This window comes from Canis lupus, chromosome 14 (assembly GCF_048164855.1).
Source record: "Canis lupus baileyi chromosome 14, mCanLup2.hap1, whole genome shotgun sequence".
Classification (NCBI taxonomy): Eukaryota; Metazoa; Chordata; class Mammalia; order Carnivora; family Canidae; genus Canis; species Canis lupus.
The window spans coordinates 19556245-19570594 of NC_132851.1; the positions used below are offsets into that span (position 1 = coordinate 19556245).

Sequence of the window (14350 nt, forward strand, 5' to 3'; positions counted from 1 at the left end):
CAAAAGTATTATAGTAAAACACTTTGTGTAACAAAACAAACATTCAAGACCCAGGAGAGGATTAAAAAAAACAAAAAACAAATCTAGGTCAATAAAATTTGTTGTTACTATTTCATCTCTTCTTCCTTCCATGGTGTCATCAAATGACAAAAGAAAAATACTTAGGAAGATAAATATCCAAATATATGTAGTTTACAGTAAACACGAACCAACTTGACCAACCAATGTGATAGAAATGGGATGAACTAAAACATATATTCAAATGCTTCTCATATATTTTCAGAATCACCATATCCTACCTTTATCAATGTTTAGAATTTAACAGTTTTTGATGCTAAACATCTGTGTTGTGGAAGTGGCCTTTCAGATGTATACCTAAAAGCCACATCACATCTTACATAGCAGATACTTGAAACCTTTGAGGTCACTGTTAATAATTTTCTGTGCATTCATTTATGTCGAATCAATTTCAATTAAATCAATAAAAATGGCAACTAGCAAAACTTCACATCATTGATCCAACAAGATTCAGACTACTCAGGGTATTTGGGGGCATCAGGAAACGCTAGGCTGGCATCTCTGCTTCATTATGTCAGTTGGGAAATGAGTTTCTTAGTATCCCAATATCTTGGGTAGGCAAAAAGGGCTTAGCAAAACCATCCACCTACCAAATCTAGCATCCCAAAATAATGGAAAATGGAGGATGGAGAGTGAAAACAATGTGTGATAAGGAAGATATTCAGAGAAATCTTGGGATGCCTCGGTGGCTCAGCAGTTGAGCATCTGCCTCTGGCCCAGGTGTGATCCTGGAGTCCCTCCTCGGGCTCCCTGCATGGAGCCTGCTTCTCCCTCTGCCCATGTCTCTGCCTCTCTCTGTGTCTCTCATGAATAAATAAAATCTTAAAAAAAAAAAAGAGAAATCTTTTTATATGAGTAGTCTCGAGAATTTTTTTTTTTTTTTTTTTTTTTTTGAGAGAGAGAGAGAGAGAGAGAGCATGTGTGAGCAAGGTGCGGGAAGAGCAAAGGGAGAGGAAGACAGAATCTTAAGCAGGCTCCATGCCCAGCTCAGAGCCCAATGTAGAGATTGATCTAATGATCTGAGATTGTGACCTGAGCCAAAATTAAGATTTGGACTTTTAAACAACTGAGCCACCCAGTTTCCCCCTCAAGCATTAATTTTTTAAAAAAATTTTTTTATTTATTTATGATAGTCACAGAGAGAGAGAGAGAGGCAGAGACATAGGCAGAGGGAGAAGCAGGCTCCATGCACCAGGAGCCCGACGTGGGATTTGATCCCGGGTCTCCAGGATCGTGCCCTGGGCCAAAGGGAGGCGCTAAACCGCTGCGCCACCCAGGGTTCCCAAGCACTAATTTTTTAAAAGTACATTGGTGTCTTACTATTCATATCAATGTGGATGGAACTTGAGGGTATAATGATAAGTGAAATAGTCAATCAGAAAATGACAATTATCATATGGTATCACTCATATGAGGAATATAAAAAACAGCACAGAGGATCATAGGGGAAGGCAGGGAAAATAGATTGAGAAGAAATCAGAGAGGGAGACAAACCATGAGAGATTCTTAACTATGGGAAAGAAACTGAAGGTTGATGGAGAGAGATGGGTCAGGGGATGTGGTAACTGGGTGCTGGGCATTAAAGAGGACACGTGATGTAATGAGCACTGGGTGTTATATACAACTGACTTCTATATCTGAAACTAATAATGTACTGTCTGTTGGCTAATTGAATTTTTAAAAATACACTGGCATCAAGAGTATTTTATAAAAGAAAAAATGTATCTTTGAGAAGGGAGACTTACCAGCAGGCAGGTAGGTCACCAGCAAAGAGCATTGGTTTTGGAGACAACTAGTTATCTTGCCCACTGTGATGGTTACTTTTATGTATCAACTTGACTAGGCTATGGGGTATCCACACAGTGAAACATTATTTTGAGCATGTTTATGATGGTGTTTTTGGATGAAATTAACATTTGAATAGGTAGCTGGAGTAAAGCAGATTGCTCTCTCTGATGTGGGTGGGCCTCATACAATCAGTCGAAGGTCTGAAAAGAAAAAAAAAAATCTGATCCCCATCAAGTTACAGGGGATCCTTTTTGCCTGTTTTGAGCTTGGGCATTGGTTTTTCCCTGCCTTTGGACTTGAACTGAAACACTGCCTCTTCCTGGGTTTTTGGTCTTCTGGTTTTCAAACTAGAACACCACTGGTTCTTTTGTGTCTTCAGCTTAGTGACAATAGATCCTGGGACTTCTCAGCCTCCATAATTTTGAGAGCCAATTCCTTATAAGTTTCTCTCTCTGCATATATATTATAATTAAAACATTAAGTATCTATCCCCTAATGGTTGTTTCTCTGGGGAACCCTGACTAATATTTGCACTTTTAAACTGTGGAAAGAGCACTGCTGCTCTCTGGGCCAAGTTTCTTTATCTAGAGAATGGGGCTCATGATATCCATCTTGCAAAATTATTGTGGGGGCTAATTATAGGATTCAAAATGCCAAATGTGCAAATTAGGTGCACCATCAATCTTAGCTCCAGACTTCCCTTTCATAATAAATTGAAGATTCAGTAACTTGTGCCTTTGTGTGGAAATAAAGACAGTATCTAATGCTGATGTTAGATATTAATGATTTTGAAACAGCTGCCAAACTTTACAAAACCTTAATGGTTTCAAATATTAATCTCCAAACTGCTTCTTGTAGAGTTGAAACACTTTTCTTTCTCTCCTTCGCCCTTCTATCTTTAGAGGAGGTCCTACCACAATAGCTTTATCTTTCCCCTGCCCTGCACAGGAAATAGTGGAGTCTCCATGTGAAGTACCTTCTTTATTGCCCTGGGGGATTGCCCAAGGAAACCTATTTCATTTTGCCTGGGGAAACGGGAGTGGAATTACAGTGGTGGTCTCCTGGGAACTATGGGGGCTGGGCCACTTTCATGGACTTTGAGGACACCTGCAAGGTTAGGTGAGAGCATAGGATGGGTTCCACCCCATTTTGGGCTTTAATATAAGATATTCTCATTCATCTCAAGGGCTGAAGCTTTCATCTGAGTTTACCAGGTTATGGCAGGCAAACTCATGAAGCCCAAGAGAGTCTTACGCCGTGAAGGGGCAGAGTGCCTGGTACACTGTGCATGTGGAATCTGTAGTGTTGGGCAGTGACAGTCAAGCTCTCATCTGCCTAAGCATCACGTAGAAAATACCAATGCCTGGGCTGGAGAGCCTCATTCCACAGGTCCAGGGGTCAGGTCCAGGAAGCTAGAATTGTGAAGAAGCACAAAGAAAATTCTGCTGCAGAGAGAGAGCATGGATTTGGGGGAGGAGAATGTGATGCAGAGACATGAAAGATGACCCTTTACAATCCCCTTCTTCACCATGGGTTGCCTCGTCTCTTGAGTTGACTTCTCTCTACTCCCACTGGCCACCAGCCTCCTTCAGGCTATCCTCATCTTCTGCACAGATTAATACAAGAGCTTCCAAACTGCAGTCCTGCCTGCTGTTTTGTCCTTCTTCAGTGCAGCTGCTCTCCTTTTGTCACACAAAGCTCATCAGGGTGGTCTCTGGTTCAAACCCTTTATTCCTCCCTCCCCCCCCCCCCCCAATCTCTGAATTCCTTAGGAGAGCAAGCACTGAGGGTGTTCACTTCACTCTGGCTCCTCCCTTATTCTTTCCCATCTCTCACATCCCACCACTGTCTCCCTCCCCCACCCACCTTCTAACTAAATGAGCCTTCCTTCTGGCCTTCCACATGTTCCTGGGATGCACCAAGTTCCTCCCTCAATGTTGGCCACAGAACAGGCAGTTCCCTCCAACTGAGACATTTTCTTTTCTTTTCTTTTCTTTTTTCTTTTTTCTTTTTTTTCTTTTCTTTTTTTTTTTTTTTTTTAAAGATTTTATTTATTTACTCATGAGAGACACACAGAGAGAGGCAGAGACATAGGCAGAGGGAGAAGCAGGCTCCCTACGGGGAGCCCAATGCAGGACTTGATTCTAGGACCCCGAGATTACAACCCAAGCCGGGATTACAACCCAAACCGAAGGCAGATGCTTAACCACTGAGCCACCAAGGCATCCCTGGGACATTTTTCTTCCTCAGCCCCACCTGCTCCACTCCTCTGCTACATCTTCTGAGGGAGATTTTCCTGATCAGTCAGGGAAGTCCCTCTGCTTCCTCATGCCCGAAGCATAATTATCACCACCTTTCAGATCATTCACCACTGGTACAAAGATTATTTGTTAGAAGTGCCTTTGAAATGTGAAATCTATGTATCTGAGAACCATGTCTCTCTTGCTTACTGAATTTCACCAACACTCAGTAAAGGTCAGGCACTTAGTAAATATAGATTTTTTTTTTCTTGTAAATAGGAGTTTTACAGCATAGTATATCTCTCTGAGGCTCCGATCATCTTGGCAATTTTATATTTGCTTGATGACAACATCAGAAATTAACATACCCTAACTTAATATCGGCTTCAGTTTAGAGGTCACTGCCTCTTGGAAACTTTCCTGACATATTCTTTCTGGTTTAGATACAATTCCTATTTGATCCTTGAATTCTATGTTTACTTCTGTTATATCTCTTTCATTTGACTTCCACATCAAGGATTGTTATATTCATCCCTGTATCCCTAACACACAGCATCAAGTGCTGGGTATGTGATAGGATCTCAGTAAATGTTTTCGGGATGAATTATTGAATGAGCAGCTGTGTAATTGCTACCAAGTAAAGCAATTAAAAAAAAAAAGGGATACTAGTAACAAAGGTGTTATTTCAGAGAAGGAGAGAACATTTTGACTCATTGCTGGGGGAAAAGGTTGGGGCAATCACAGTGTAGACTATGTACGCAATGCCTTCTGGAATTGGTAGGTAGAAACATGGATGCAAGGAGAATCTTGAATATCTACCCTGTGTAAAGATTTACTCCGTGCACTGAGAATTAGTGGCCCCAAAGAAAAAGGCCACAGAGAAAGTAGGTAATAAATAATACTAGGGGTCAATATTCTAAACTATACAGATGGTATATTTCTCTGTTTCTTCTAGAAAAGGCAAAGCAGCTCAGTGCATCCCTGAAAATGGCTTCAATTCTCTCACATCAAGTCCACACGCCATTGTCCTATTACAACTGCCTTTCTTTTTTTTTTTAATTTTTATTTATTTATTCATAGAGACAGAGAGAGAGAGAGAGAGAGAGAGAGAGAGAGAGAGGCAGAGACACAGGCAGAAGGAGAAGCAGGCACCATGCAGAGAACCCAACGTAGGACTCATCCAGGGTCTCCAGGATCACGCCCTGGGCTGCAGGTGGCGCTAAACCGCTGCGCCATCGGGGCTGCCCTACAACTGCCTTTCTAATGAGCCCATAGGAGATTCGAACCCAAATTGCAGGGTCTAGCCTTATCCTAAAGAAAGGAACACAGTGTTAGTTGTGGAAACATATGTCAGTACAGTATCAGTCACTCAGGGTCCTTCAAATTCACAAACCACAAGGTGAAATAAGAATGCAATCTCATGGCCATCTTGAATTGTCCAAACAAAAGACATCAAATATATTTTTAATTTCACTGAGGACATTTAAATGCAAAGAAGTCAACAGTAAAGAATTCTGAGGTTGGTGATTTCTGCAGAGGCAGACACGAAACATTTGGTGTCCCTAACAGTTGCTTCTCAGCATGGAAAAATGCCATTAAAAAGAGAGTTGTGCAGAAGTCAGAACAAGGATAACTCCTGATAGAACATGTCCATACTAAAAAAATATATAATGTGTGGATACCTCTCCTTTATGCTGGTTAGAGAACCATCAGGGCATTTTCTACTGTGAAGAATGCAGCAGATAAGAAGGGTCCATTTGAAGCCTCACTTCAAACATCTTCTTGAATGACCCAGCCATAATGGACTCCCACAATGAAAATGAAATTGCAGTGGGTGCTAACTAGGGTGTATGCAGCACAACGCTAACCCCTACTGACATACTGATGTGTGAGCTCAATAATCTCCCAGAGAAGTCTATATTTAGGCCTTTAAACATAAAACTATACTGAAGAGAATTTCTCTGAAGGCTCAAATGCTTGATAAAATTAGAACTATTCCTGGCTGCACCATTTGTATAATAGGGTATGGAGATTATGAAACCTGTTGGGGAAAAGCTCAAGAAGGTAGCAGATTGAGTAAATGTTTTTTGGAGGCAACTTAGAAGTGACATGTGGTTGGCAGCTCCAAATCAAGTAACACTGGATGAGGAAGTGGTAATGAAAGACCCCAATTATAGAAGAATTATCTCCACAAAGTCCTATAAGATTCCTGATCCAACATTCTCATCTACCATGAGCCACTGGGAAATTTATTGGACCTTAGGAGAAAAGGCTCAATTTATAGTTGCTTGATAGTATCCTTCAGAACATTTAAAACTGAAAAATACTAGGAAAAACAACTTAAGGAAGGGGTGGCTTCTATATTTAAGAGCCCTTGTAAAAGGAGTATATATTTAAGAGCCTTGCCATCACCTGTAATGGTCAAAATAATACAAAAAGATCACAACAAAATAAAAGAGGTCTTCTGCAATTTTGCTCATGGGTGATGCAAAGTGGCTCTGTAGCTACTCTTATTTTTTATTATGAATCCATAAAAAATTGATATTACATTTACTGTTTTGAGAAGATTGAGAATAGTAAAGAAGAGAAAAGGAAAGGAGAACAATTAAGTTTAAATCAGTAAAAAATAAGTGGAAGATCCACTCTCTGATAAGTACTATGCTAGGAGGTAGGAGAACAAAGGAAAATCAAAAGACAATGAGGTTGTCTATGTTCTACAGGGGAGACGGACAGACTTCTCGCTACCATGTCTTTGTATAGGCTCTTCCTTCTGCCTCATGCCAGCCCTTGGCCATCTGTGAAAACTTCTATCCTTCAAGATCTAGTTCATATATTATACTCTTAGCAAGTCTTCCTTTATCCCACCTATTTCCAGGTGAGGCTAAGTTCCAGTTCTGTGGCATTATTATACATCTGTAAGGGCATACACATTCTATCCTCATTGCTAGATTGGGTGTTTCTGTCTATCCCTAATACCATAGAACCTGGTGCTCAGTGGATGGAAGAATAAATGGATACTAAATAGATAGTATGTAATGAATACATTATTAATATGAACAAAGTGCTTAATAATTAAGAAGAGAGAATGATTGGTTCTGCCTGAGAGATGAGGTAAGGCTTCTCAGAAGAGGCGATATCTCATCAAGACTAGGTCCTTTCATGAGTTTTATTATACCATATTCATAACAACTCTGTGAAATAGGTCTAATTCCCTTTTTTTACAACTGAAGAATCTTAATCTCTGACAAGTAACTTGCTCAAAGTTAATATATCTATGAAATGCCCAGAATGGCTTTCTCTGGAACGCTAAAAAGTTTGGATTTTATTCTGTAGGCAGCTGGGAGCCATCAAGTGTTTTAAGGAAGGATATAATGTCATCAGAAATATATTTAAATTAAGTCTGGCAATAGAAGTAGGAAGTTAATTAAAGGGGAATGAATGGGACAGGGCAGCGACCAGAGATCAAATAACTAGCAGGTTATTCTTATGGCCTGGGAAGGAGCTTAAGAGGAATGGTTTAACACAGTGGCTAACAGAGTCATGAGGCAGGGAAAGGCTGGAAACACATTTTACAAGCAAAATTCAGAAGATATGGTCACTGATTACATATGGGTGATGAGAGAGGAGGAGTAATCAGAGGTCAGGTGACTCAGCCTTCTATGTTAGGTAATGGAATGAGTAATGGCATTAACCTTGAGAAGAAACAGGGGGAAGAGTAGGCTGGGGAGATGGTGAGAAAGACAATGGAGTTGATTTGGAACATTTTAAATTTGAGATATCAGTGGAATATTCAGAGTTCATGACCTTTATGGAGATTAAAAATCTGAAGCTTCATTGAGGTCTAAGATGTATTTGAGAGTCACTATAAAAGAGGGGATGGTTAAAACACCCCTTAAACTATTTTTGTACATATTAAAACCAGTCTTTAACACTGTTTTTCTTCTTTTATTATCTTAAGAATATTGGCCTAGCAGTTTCTTCTGAAAATAATCATATAATTATGATACAACCCAGCAATTTTTAGATACTTATCCAATGAAATGAAAATTCATGTTCATACAAAACCAGCACATGAATGCATGTAGTAGTTTTATTAATATTTACAAAACTGTAAACAACCCAGATATCCCTCAACTGGAGAATGTGATATATTCAACTATGGGATATCCATGGAGTGGAATACTAATTAAATTAAATGAATGAACTAATTAAAATGAATGAACTGGTGATATACACCACAGCTCTGATAAGTCCCAGTGAATTACAGTAAGTGAAAAAAGTCAGATTCCACTTATGACATTCTAGAAAAGGCAAACTAAAGGGACAGAAAACACAGCAGTAGTTGCCAGAGGCTGACAACAAAGGGGCACCAGGGAGAGTATTTTCTGGATTTACAGAACTTTTATTTTATAGTTTGACTGTGGTGGTAGTTACACAAGTATATGTGTTTGTTAAAAGTTACAGAGCTGTACACTAAAAATGGTGAATTTTATTGTATGGAAATTAAACTTTCATTGCAAACAATAAGAAAAAAAGAACACTAATTTGGGAATTAGGAGAATAGGGATCTAGTTTCAGTTATGCCACTAACCAGCTGTGTAACCACGAACTATTATCTAATCCTCTTTGGGTCTTGGAACCCAAAACTGTAAAATGCAACTGGAAAAATTTTCTCAAAGAGTCTATTGCTATGTTCTACAAAGACTTCCTTCTTTAAGCAATGTGGTGGACCAGATGGCCTATTTCAGATCAGATGGCCTACTTCAGTTGCTGAAGTATCACTGTGGGGGTGACTGGACTAAAATACCCAATCTGTACACATGGTTCTGAAAAGTCTTCTTGGATTAGAAAGTAGTGTTTCTAATTTGTGTAATTCAAAAGATGAAGCTCTAGGAAAGTCCTCTGGTCATGCAATTCTTAACTAAAATTTGACACATATATTTGGACAATGTGGAAGAAGTCCTTCAAGAAACACTAATGTTTAATGAGCTATAAGTGGCCCTGGTAAACAATCATGGTCTTTTTTTCACTTTGTAGGCACTAATTAAAAAGGCATTTGGAGATGGTGGCATTTACTGCCTTCATCTGCTTTATCTGCCAGTTTGGATACTAGTGTCTACTGCCCAAAGTAACTCAACCCTCATAGTTGTGATTACATTTTTACACTATCCATGTATTTGTAGCCAAGGAAGACACTGAAAAGGACACGCAGGAGCGATATATATATATAGTGTTCCTGAGATGAGGGAAACATTTACAACTTCAAAAGGGAAGATACTGAGAATAAAAAATAATCTTGATAATGATGTTTAACGTTTACATTTTTGCCCCTGTAATACAAAAGTCCACAAATTATAGTCCACCAGCTATGTCTGTGAATAAAGTTTCATTGGTACACTGCTATAGCTCAATTCATTTTAGATTATCTGTGGTTGTTTTTACATGATGTGATAGTTGCCACAGATTGCCACAGATACTATATGGCCTTTATAAAGACTAAAATACATACATTTGGCCCTTTCAAAAAAAAAAAAAAGTCTGCCAACCTATTTTCATAGAATATGCCATAAACTAGGCTATACAGTTTACAAATAAAATTTCATTTAACCATCACAGCACCACCATGAAATAGAATTATTATCCCATCTGACAGATTAGAGGTGGTGAAATGTAATGGATAAAAGTTTGCTGTTGAGTCAGACAGACCTGCACTATGCTCTTTATTAGCAGTCTGACTTCGGGTCTATTAAACTTTTTTTTTTTACGGTTTTATTTATTTATTCATGAGAGACACACAGAGAGGCAAGAAACATAGGCAGAGGGAGAAGCAGGTTCCATGTAGGGAGCTGATGTGATACTCCATCTCAGGACCCTGGGATCACACCCTCAGCCCAAGCCAGACCCTCAACCACTGAGCCACCTAGGTATCCCTATTACTTAAATTCTTAATCTTCTGTTTCCCCATATGTAAGTTGGGGTTAACCACACCATTGATCATGGTAGGGTAACTATCAGGAGTTGATGTGACAATTAGTGCAGTGATTTGTGTATAGTAAAATTTAAAATTCATTACCCATCTGAGAAACAGTCAGCTTTCAGTATCCCTGGGGTTTTTTTCTTCCTACAAATACTGTCCATTACTAAAAAAGCTAAGGATGCCCCCTCAAATGCTTGGTTATGAATTAATTTGATATTTTGCACCACCGCTGTGTGTTACATAAGGAACCTTTCTCCTGTCTCTCATGAATCAAGGAGAGAACAATGATGTTTCCAGCTCTGTACTGCATTTCCCAAGATAACTGGAGGTGCCATAACATGGGAGAGTTTTCTGCAGAAATGAGCAAACTAGCAAGACCACCAAACTGACATCCTGGCCACTTCGTGGATAGGACACAGAAGACCAAAAGGCTGTATGGAGGAAGAAACCATCTCAGTGGTCTCCAAGGGAACATTTAAAGCAGGACCAGACATGGGTTATGTTTCTTGCAAATATCAGATAGTTACAGGGCCACTGTGAACAAAAGAAGGGAAATCAGAGGCCAGCATTTCAGCTGAAGGACAGTTCTGGCTTTATTTTTTTTTTTTTTTTTTTTTTTTTTTAAAGATTTTATTTATTTATTCATGATAGTCACACAGAGAGAGACGGAGAGGCAGAGACACAGGCAGAGGGAGAAGCAGGCTCCATGCACCGGGAGCCCGACGTGGGATTCGATCCCGGGTCTCCAGGATCGCGCCCTGGGCCAAAGGCAGGCGCCAAACCGCTGCGCCACCCAGGGATCCCCAGTTCTGGCTTTAGACGATGAGCTGTTTTATAAATTTTTTGTCATGATTCATTGTTAGTGCCTATAAACTGATATGCTTGCTATGAATCCACCATGTACACTTTTAAAATACCTTATAGTTTTTGTCTCTGGGTCAGCATCCAGAAGGAGGAGAGTAAGAAAAAGCAGGGTAGAAACTTCACATTCTCTGTGTTCAGATGACCCACAGGAGCTCCCCCAGTCCTTTTGAGACCATCTTAGTCCAATTACTGTAATGGGGTTCCTGGCCAACTGTGTGAAAATGATTGGTACAGAATCAATAGCTTAAGACCAGTTTTAAAACAGCCATCAAAAAGTCACAAAAGTAGGCTTAGCTATTATTTCCTTTAGAAACATGTTCAGAGATTTCCAGAAGCTAAGTAGCATTCTAAAATCTTAGTTTGGACTTATTCGGCATATTATTTCTACTGATTAATATTTGCAGAGATGAGGAATCAAATATTCAATACCAAATCATGTATCACCCCCGTGGTGAATTTCCCTATGATCTATATGTTATGCCAGTCCATTACTTGGGTAGAATAACATTCCAATTTTTATTATAGCAAACCCAGACCCAAAATATTTTAAGCCTACCCCAGCTGCCTTTAGAACTTCTATTATCAGTCATAAAAACAACTTGTCAATTTTTTTTTGTTTCACTTTTTTAAAAAAAGAAACCATCGCTTCAACAAGGCTATAGATTTTCTAAAGTCGGCCTGGCATGAAATGAGTTTGAACATTAACATGTAAAGGACAAGCAATAAAAAAGGTAATATGAGCGCAGATAGAATATCCAAGAGCTAGTGAACGTGATATCTTCTAAAGGGAATGGAATGAAAGAATGCAAAATGCACAGCTCTTCAAAGCTAAAGGAAGTGACAACAACTGAATTGAAAAGGCTGAACTTAGCATTACCTTCCCAGAACACAAACATATATTTAGCTTAATAGACTTGAGTACTATCTCAGGAAAAATCTTATATATTATGCATCTAGGGCAATGAAAGCTGTAGAAAATGATTTTGCAAAGCAAACACACTGCAGGCTGACAGCAGCATGGGGGAAAAAAAGGAGTCTAAGGCACATGAGATGAGTTTAGGTCTCATTTTCTCCATAACCTCAGAAGAAGAAAACAAAAGAGCAGAGGAAACCTCAAGACACTAACCAGACCTGGTAGAGAATGATGCATGTGATCGAAGCTTTAAAAATGTGACATACTTTCTGGTTATAAACATAATGTAGATTTAAACTAGAAAATTTGGAAAATATAAAGAAAATAATTAAAATCACCCACAATCCCGCCACCTAGAGAGAATCATTATCCGAATATTGGCACGTTCATTGGCATTCCTTTTTCTGTGTACATATAAAAATATGTTCTTTTTAAGAAATCTGGTTCATACTGTAAATATGGTCTTTTCCCCTCCACCCCCACTTCCTATTACTTCTTGAGTACTTTCCCCACATTGTCATATATTCCTTGAAGATTTAATTTTAATGACTGTGTTACATTGTATCTTATGAGTTAAAGCAGAATTATTTGTTTCTTTCCATATTGCTGAACCTCTAGGTTGTTCATAATTTTTCAGTTTTATAAATAGCACCAGGATGGACTTTCTTATAATAAATCTTTGAATCTCTATTTACTTCTTCAAAGAAACTAACTAGTATATCAGTATGTCAGATTCAAATTTAAATCACTCAGTGTATTTGTACCTATAAATTTACCACTGGAAACCTCTGGAGACAAATGCAAATAATGCATATCAAATAAACACACTATTTTCATATCACTCGAAGTCTGTATTCATCCTTCTAGAGCAGTCATCTTTAGGCAGTACATCACTTTCTCTAGGCAAATGGTCTATTACTGGGTTATAATCTAAATGCAACAACATGAAACTTGGCTGACCCAGATTTCTCCAATATCAGTATGCACACAGTTACAATATTCAACAGATTGAAAAATACCCCAGGCTCTCAAAAACACATATTTTAAGCACCCTTTCACTTAAAATGGTGTGTAATGGACATTAAAATAAAATAAATAAAGGACTATAGCCAGTGGAGGTTGGTAGCAACCAATCTTATGTAGACACGAGTTACACATAGTGCAACTTAAAGTTTTCTTCAAATTCTAGCTCTCTCCTGTCACTTCCTGTTATAGGTCCCTGAAGCGCTCCCAATATATCGAATTTATAAATGATTCTTGTTAAGAATTATATGGTCATAATATCCCAGGCTTAAATTCTTTACAATCTATTTTTTATAAAAAAAGATTCTATTTTCAGGATGCTAAAGAGCATTCTCAAAAATCACCGAAGAGTATGTGTTCATAGGTATATATATACAGACACATACCTTTAAAATGGTTTATTTTTTCCATTAGTCAATGAAAAGCAAAGTAAAATGAAACACAACAAAAATCCCACTTTTATCACGATCCTATGAACTATGCAATCATGCAAATTCTGAGGCCCCTGACTAAGAGAGCTTGGGCAGCACTATACAAATTGAAGGGGTGTGTTTGTATCCATATCCATATCCTATATAATAAGTTCTCTAGGGTTGTGCAGTGCACAACCTATATAACGCTATGTGATGTTCTTGAAATTAGGTCATCAGATAATTCCGTTTGCTCATCCATTACTTATATGTGTATCTTTCCCCCAGTGACCCATGAAAAAGAGAAGTTTTAGGAGGGAAGTGGGCTTTAAATCTATATGCCTTTAAAAAAAATAAAAGAAATTCTGCAAAAACACAAAAATAGTTTCTCCCTGGCTCCCCTTTGTCATGGTGGTAAAGGTTTCTTTCTTCCCATCCTCCCCCCCTTCCATCCACCCACAAGGCAGCAGCAGGATACCTTGTGTGAGTAACTGTAGGTTTCTGACTTCTTCTCGCACCTTCAGCTGGAGCACCTGTTGTAAGATGTGCTGCCGGAGGTTCTCCTGGGCAATCCCCATCCGCTCAAGCTTTTTGTCAGTAAGTCTCAGCAGGGCTCGCCCTGCGGGGTTTCAAGAAATAAAAGAGAAAGCAAATGAACAATGGCTAAAAAGGATTTCCATCCTCATTTTGGCTAATCTTTCCTTAAAGGTAAGGTTCCTTCTAAACAGATGCTTTAGAATTGAGGGTCCTCAATTATTCTTATTGACAAAAATTGATAATATGGATAAAGAAAATGGACAAATTTAGAGAAGAACCTCACTTTTTAATCTAATTTTGGCAATCCTCAGCTGAAAACACACGGAGTCAAATAAAATAGCACAATTTTAACCTGGGTATTTTGGACACAGATTGCAGGTTTCCATAGAAACAACACGCTTTGGTGAGTGATGGGTCCTGAGGCTGGCCTGTAGGAACTCATGCACTGACAGACCAGTGGATGACCTGGATATTGTAGCTGTGGTTATAGAGAAACTCCATCAATGTTTAACTTGGGTTG

At 38.8% G+C, this 14350-nt stretch overlaps 1 protein-coding gene across 13 annotated transcripts in view; it reads right to left on the reverse strand.

The window, feature by feature from the left end:
• SAMD12 (sterile alpha motif domain containing 12) overlaps positions 1-14350 on the reverse strand; it is a 377750-nt gene that overhangs the window by 152284 nt on the left and 211116 nt on the right. For 7 of the 13 annotated variants that reach the window (XM_072774312.1, XM_072774307.1, XM_072774306.1 and 4 more), the window contains exon 4: positions 13772-13912. In XM_072774312.1, coding sequence (XP_072630413.1) covers positions 13772-13912 — 141 coding nt within the window. Of the gene's footprint in view, positions 1-2834; positions 3279-11000; positions 11159-13771; positions 13913-14350 lie in introns of those variants that run through there. The other 6 variants (XM_072774314.1, XM_072774313.1, XM_072774310.1 and 3 more) reach the window with 3 other exon arrangements.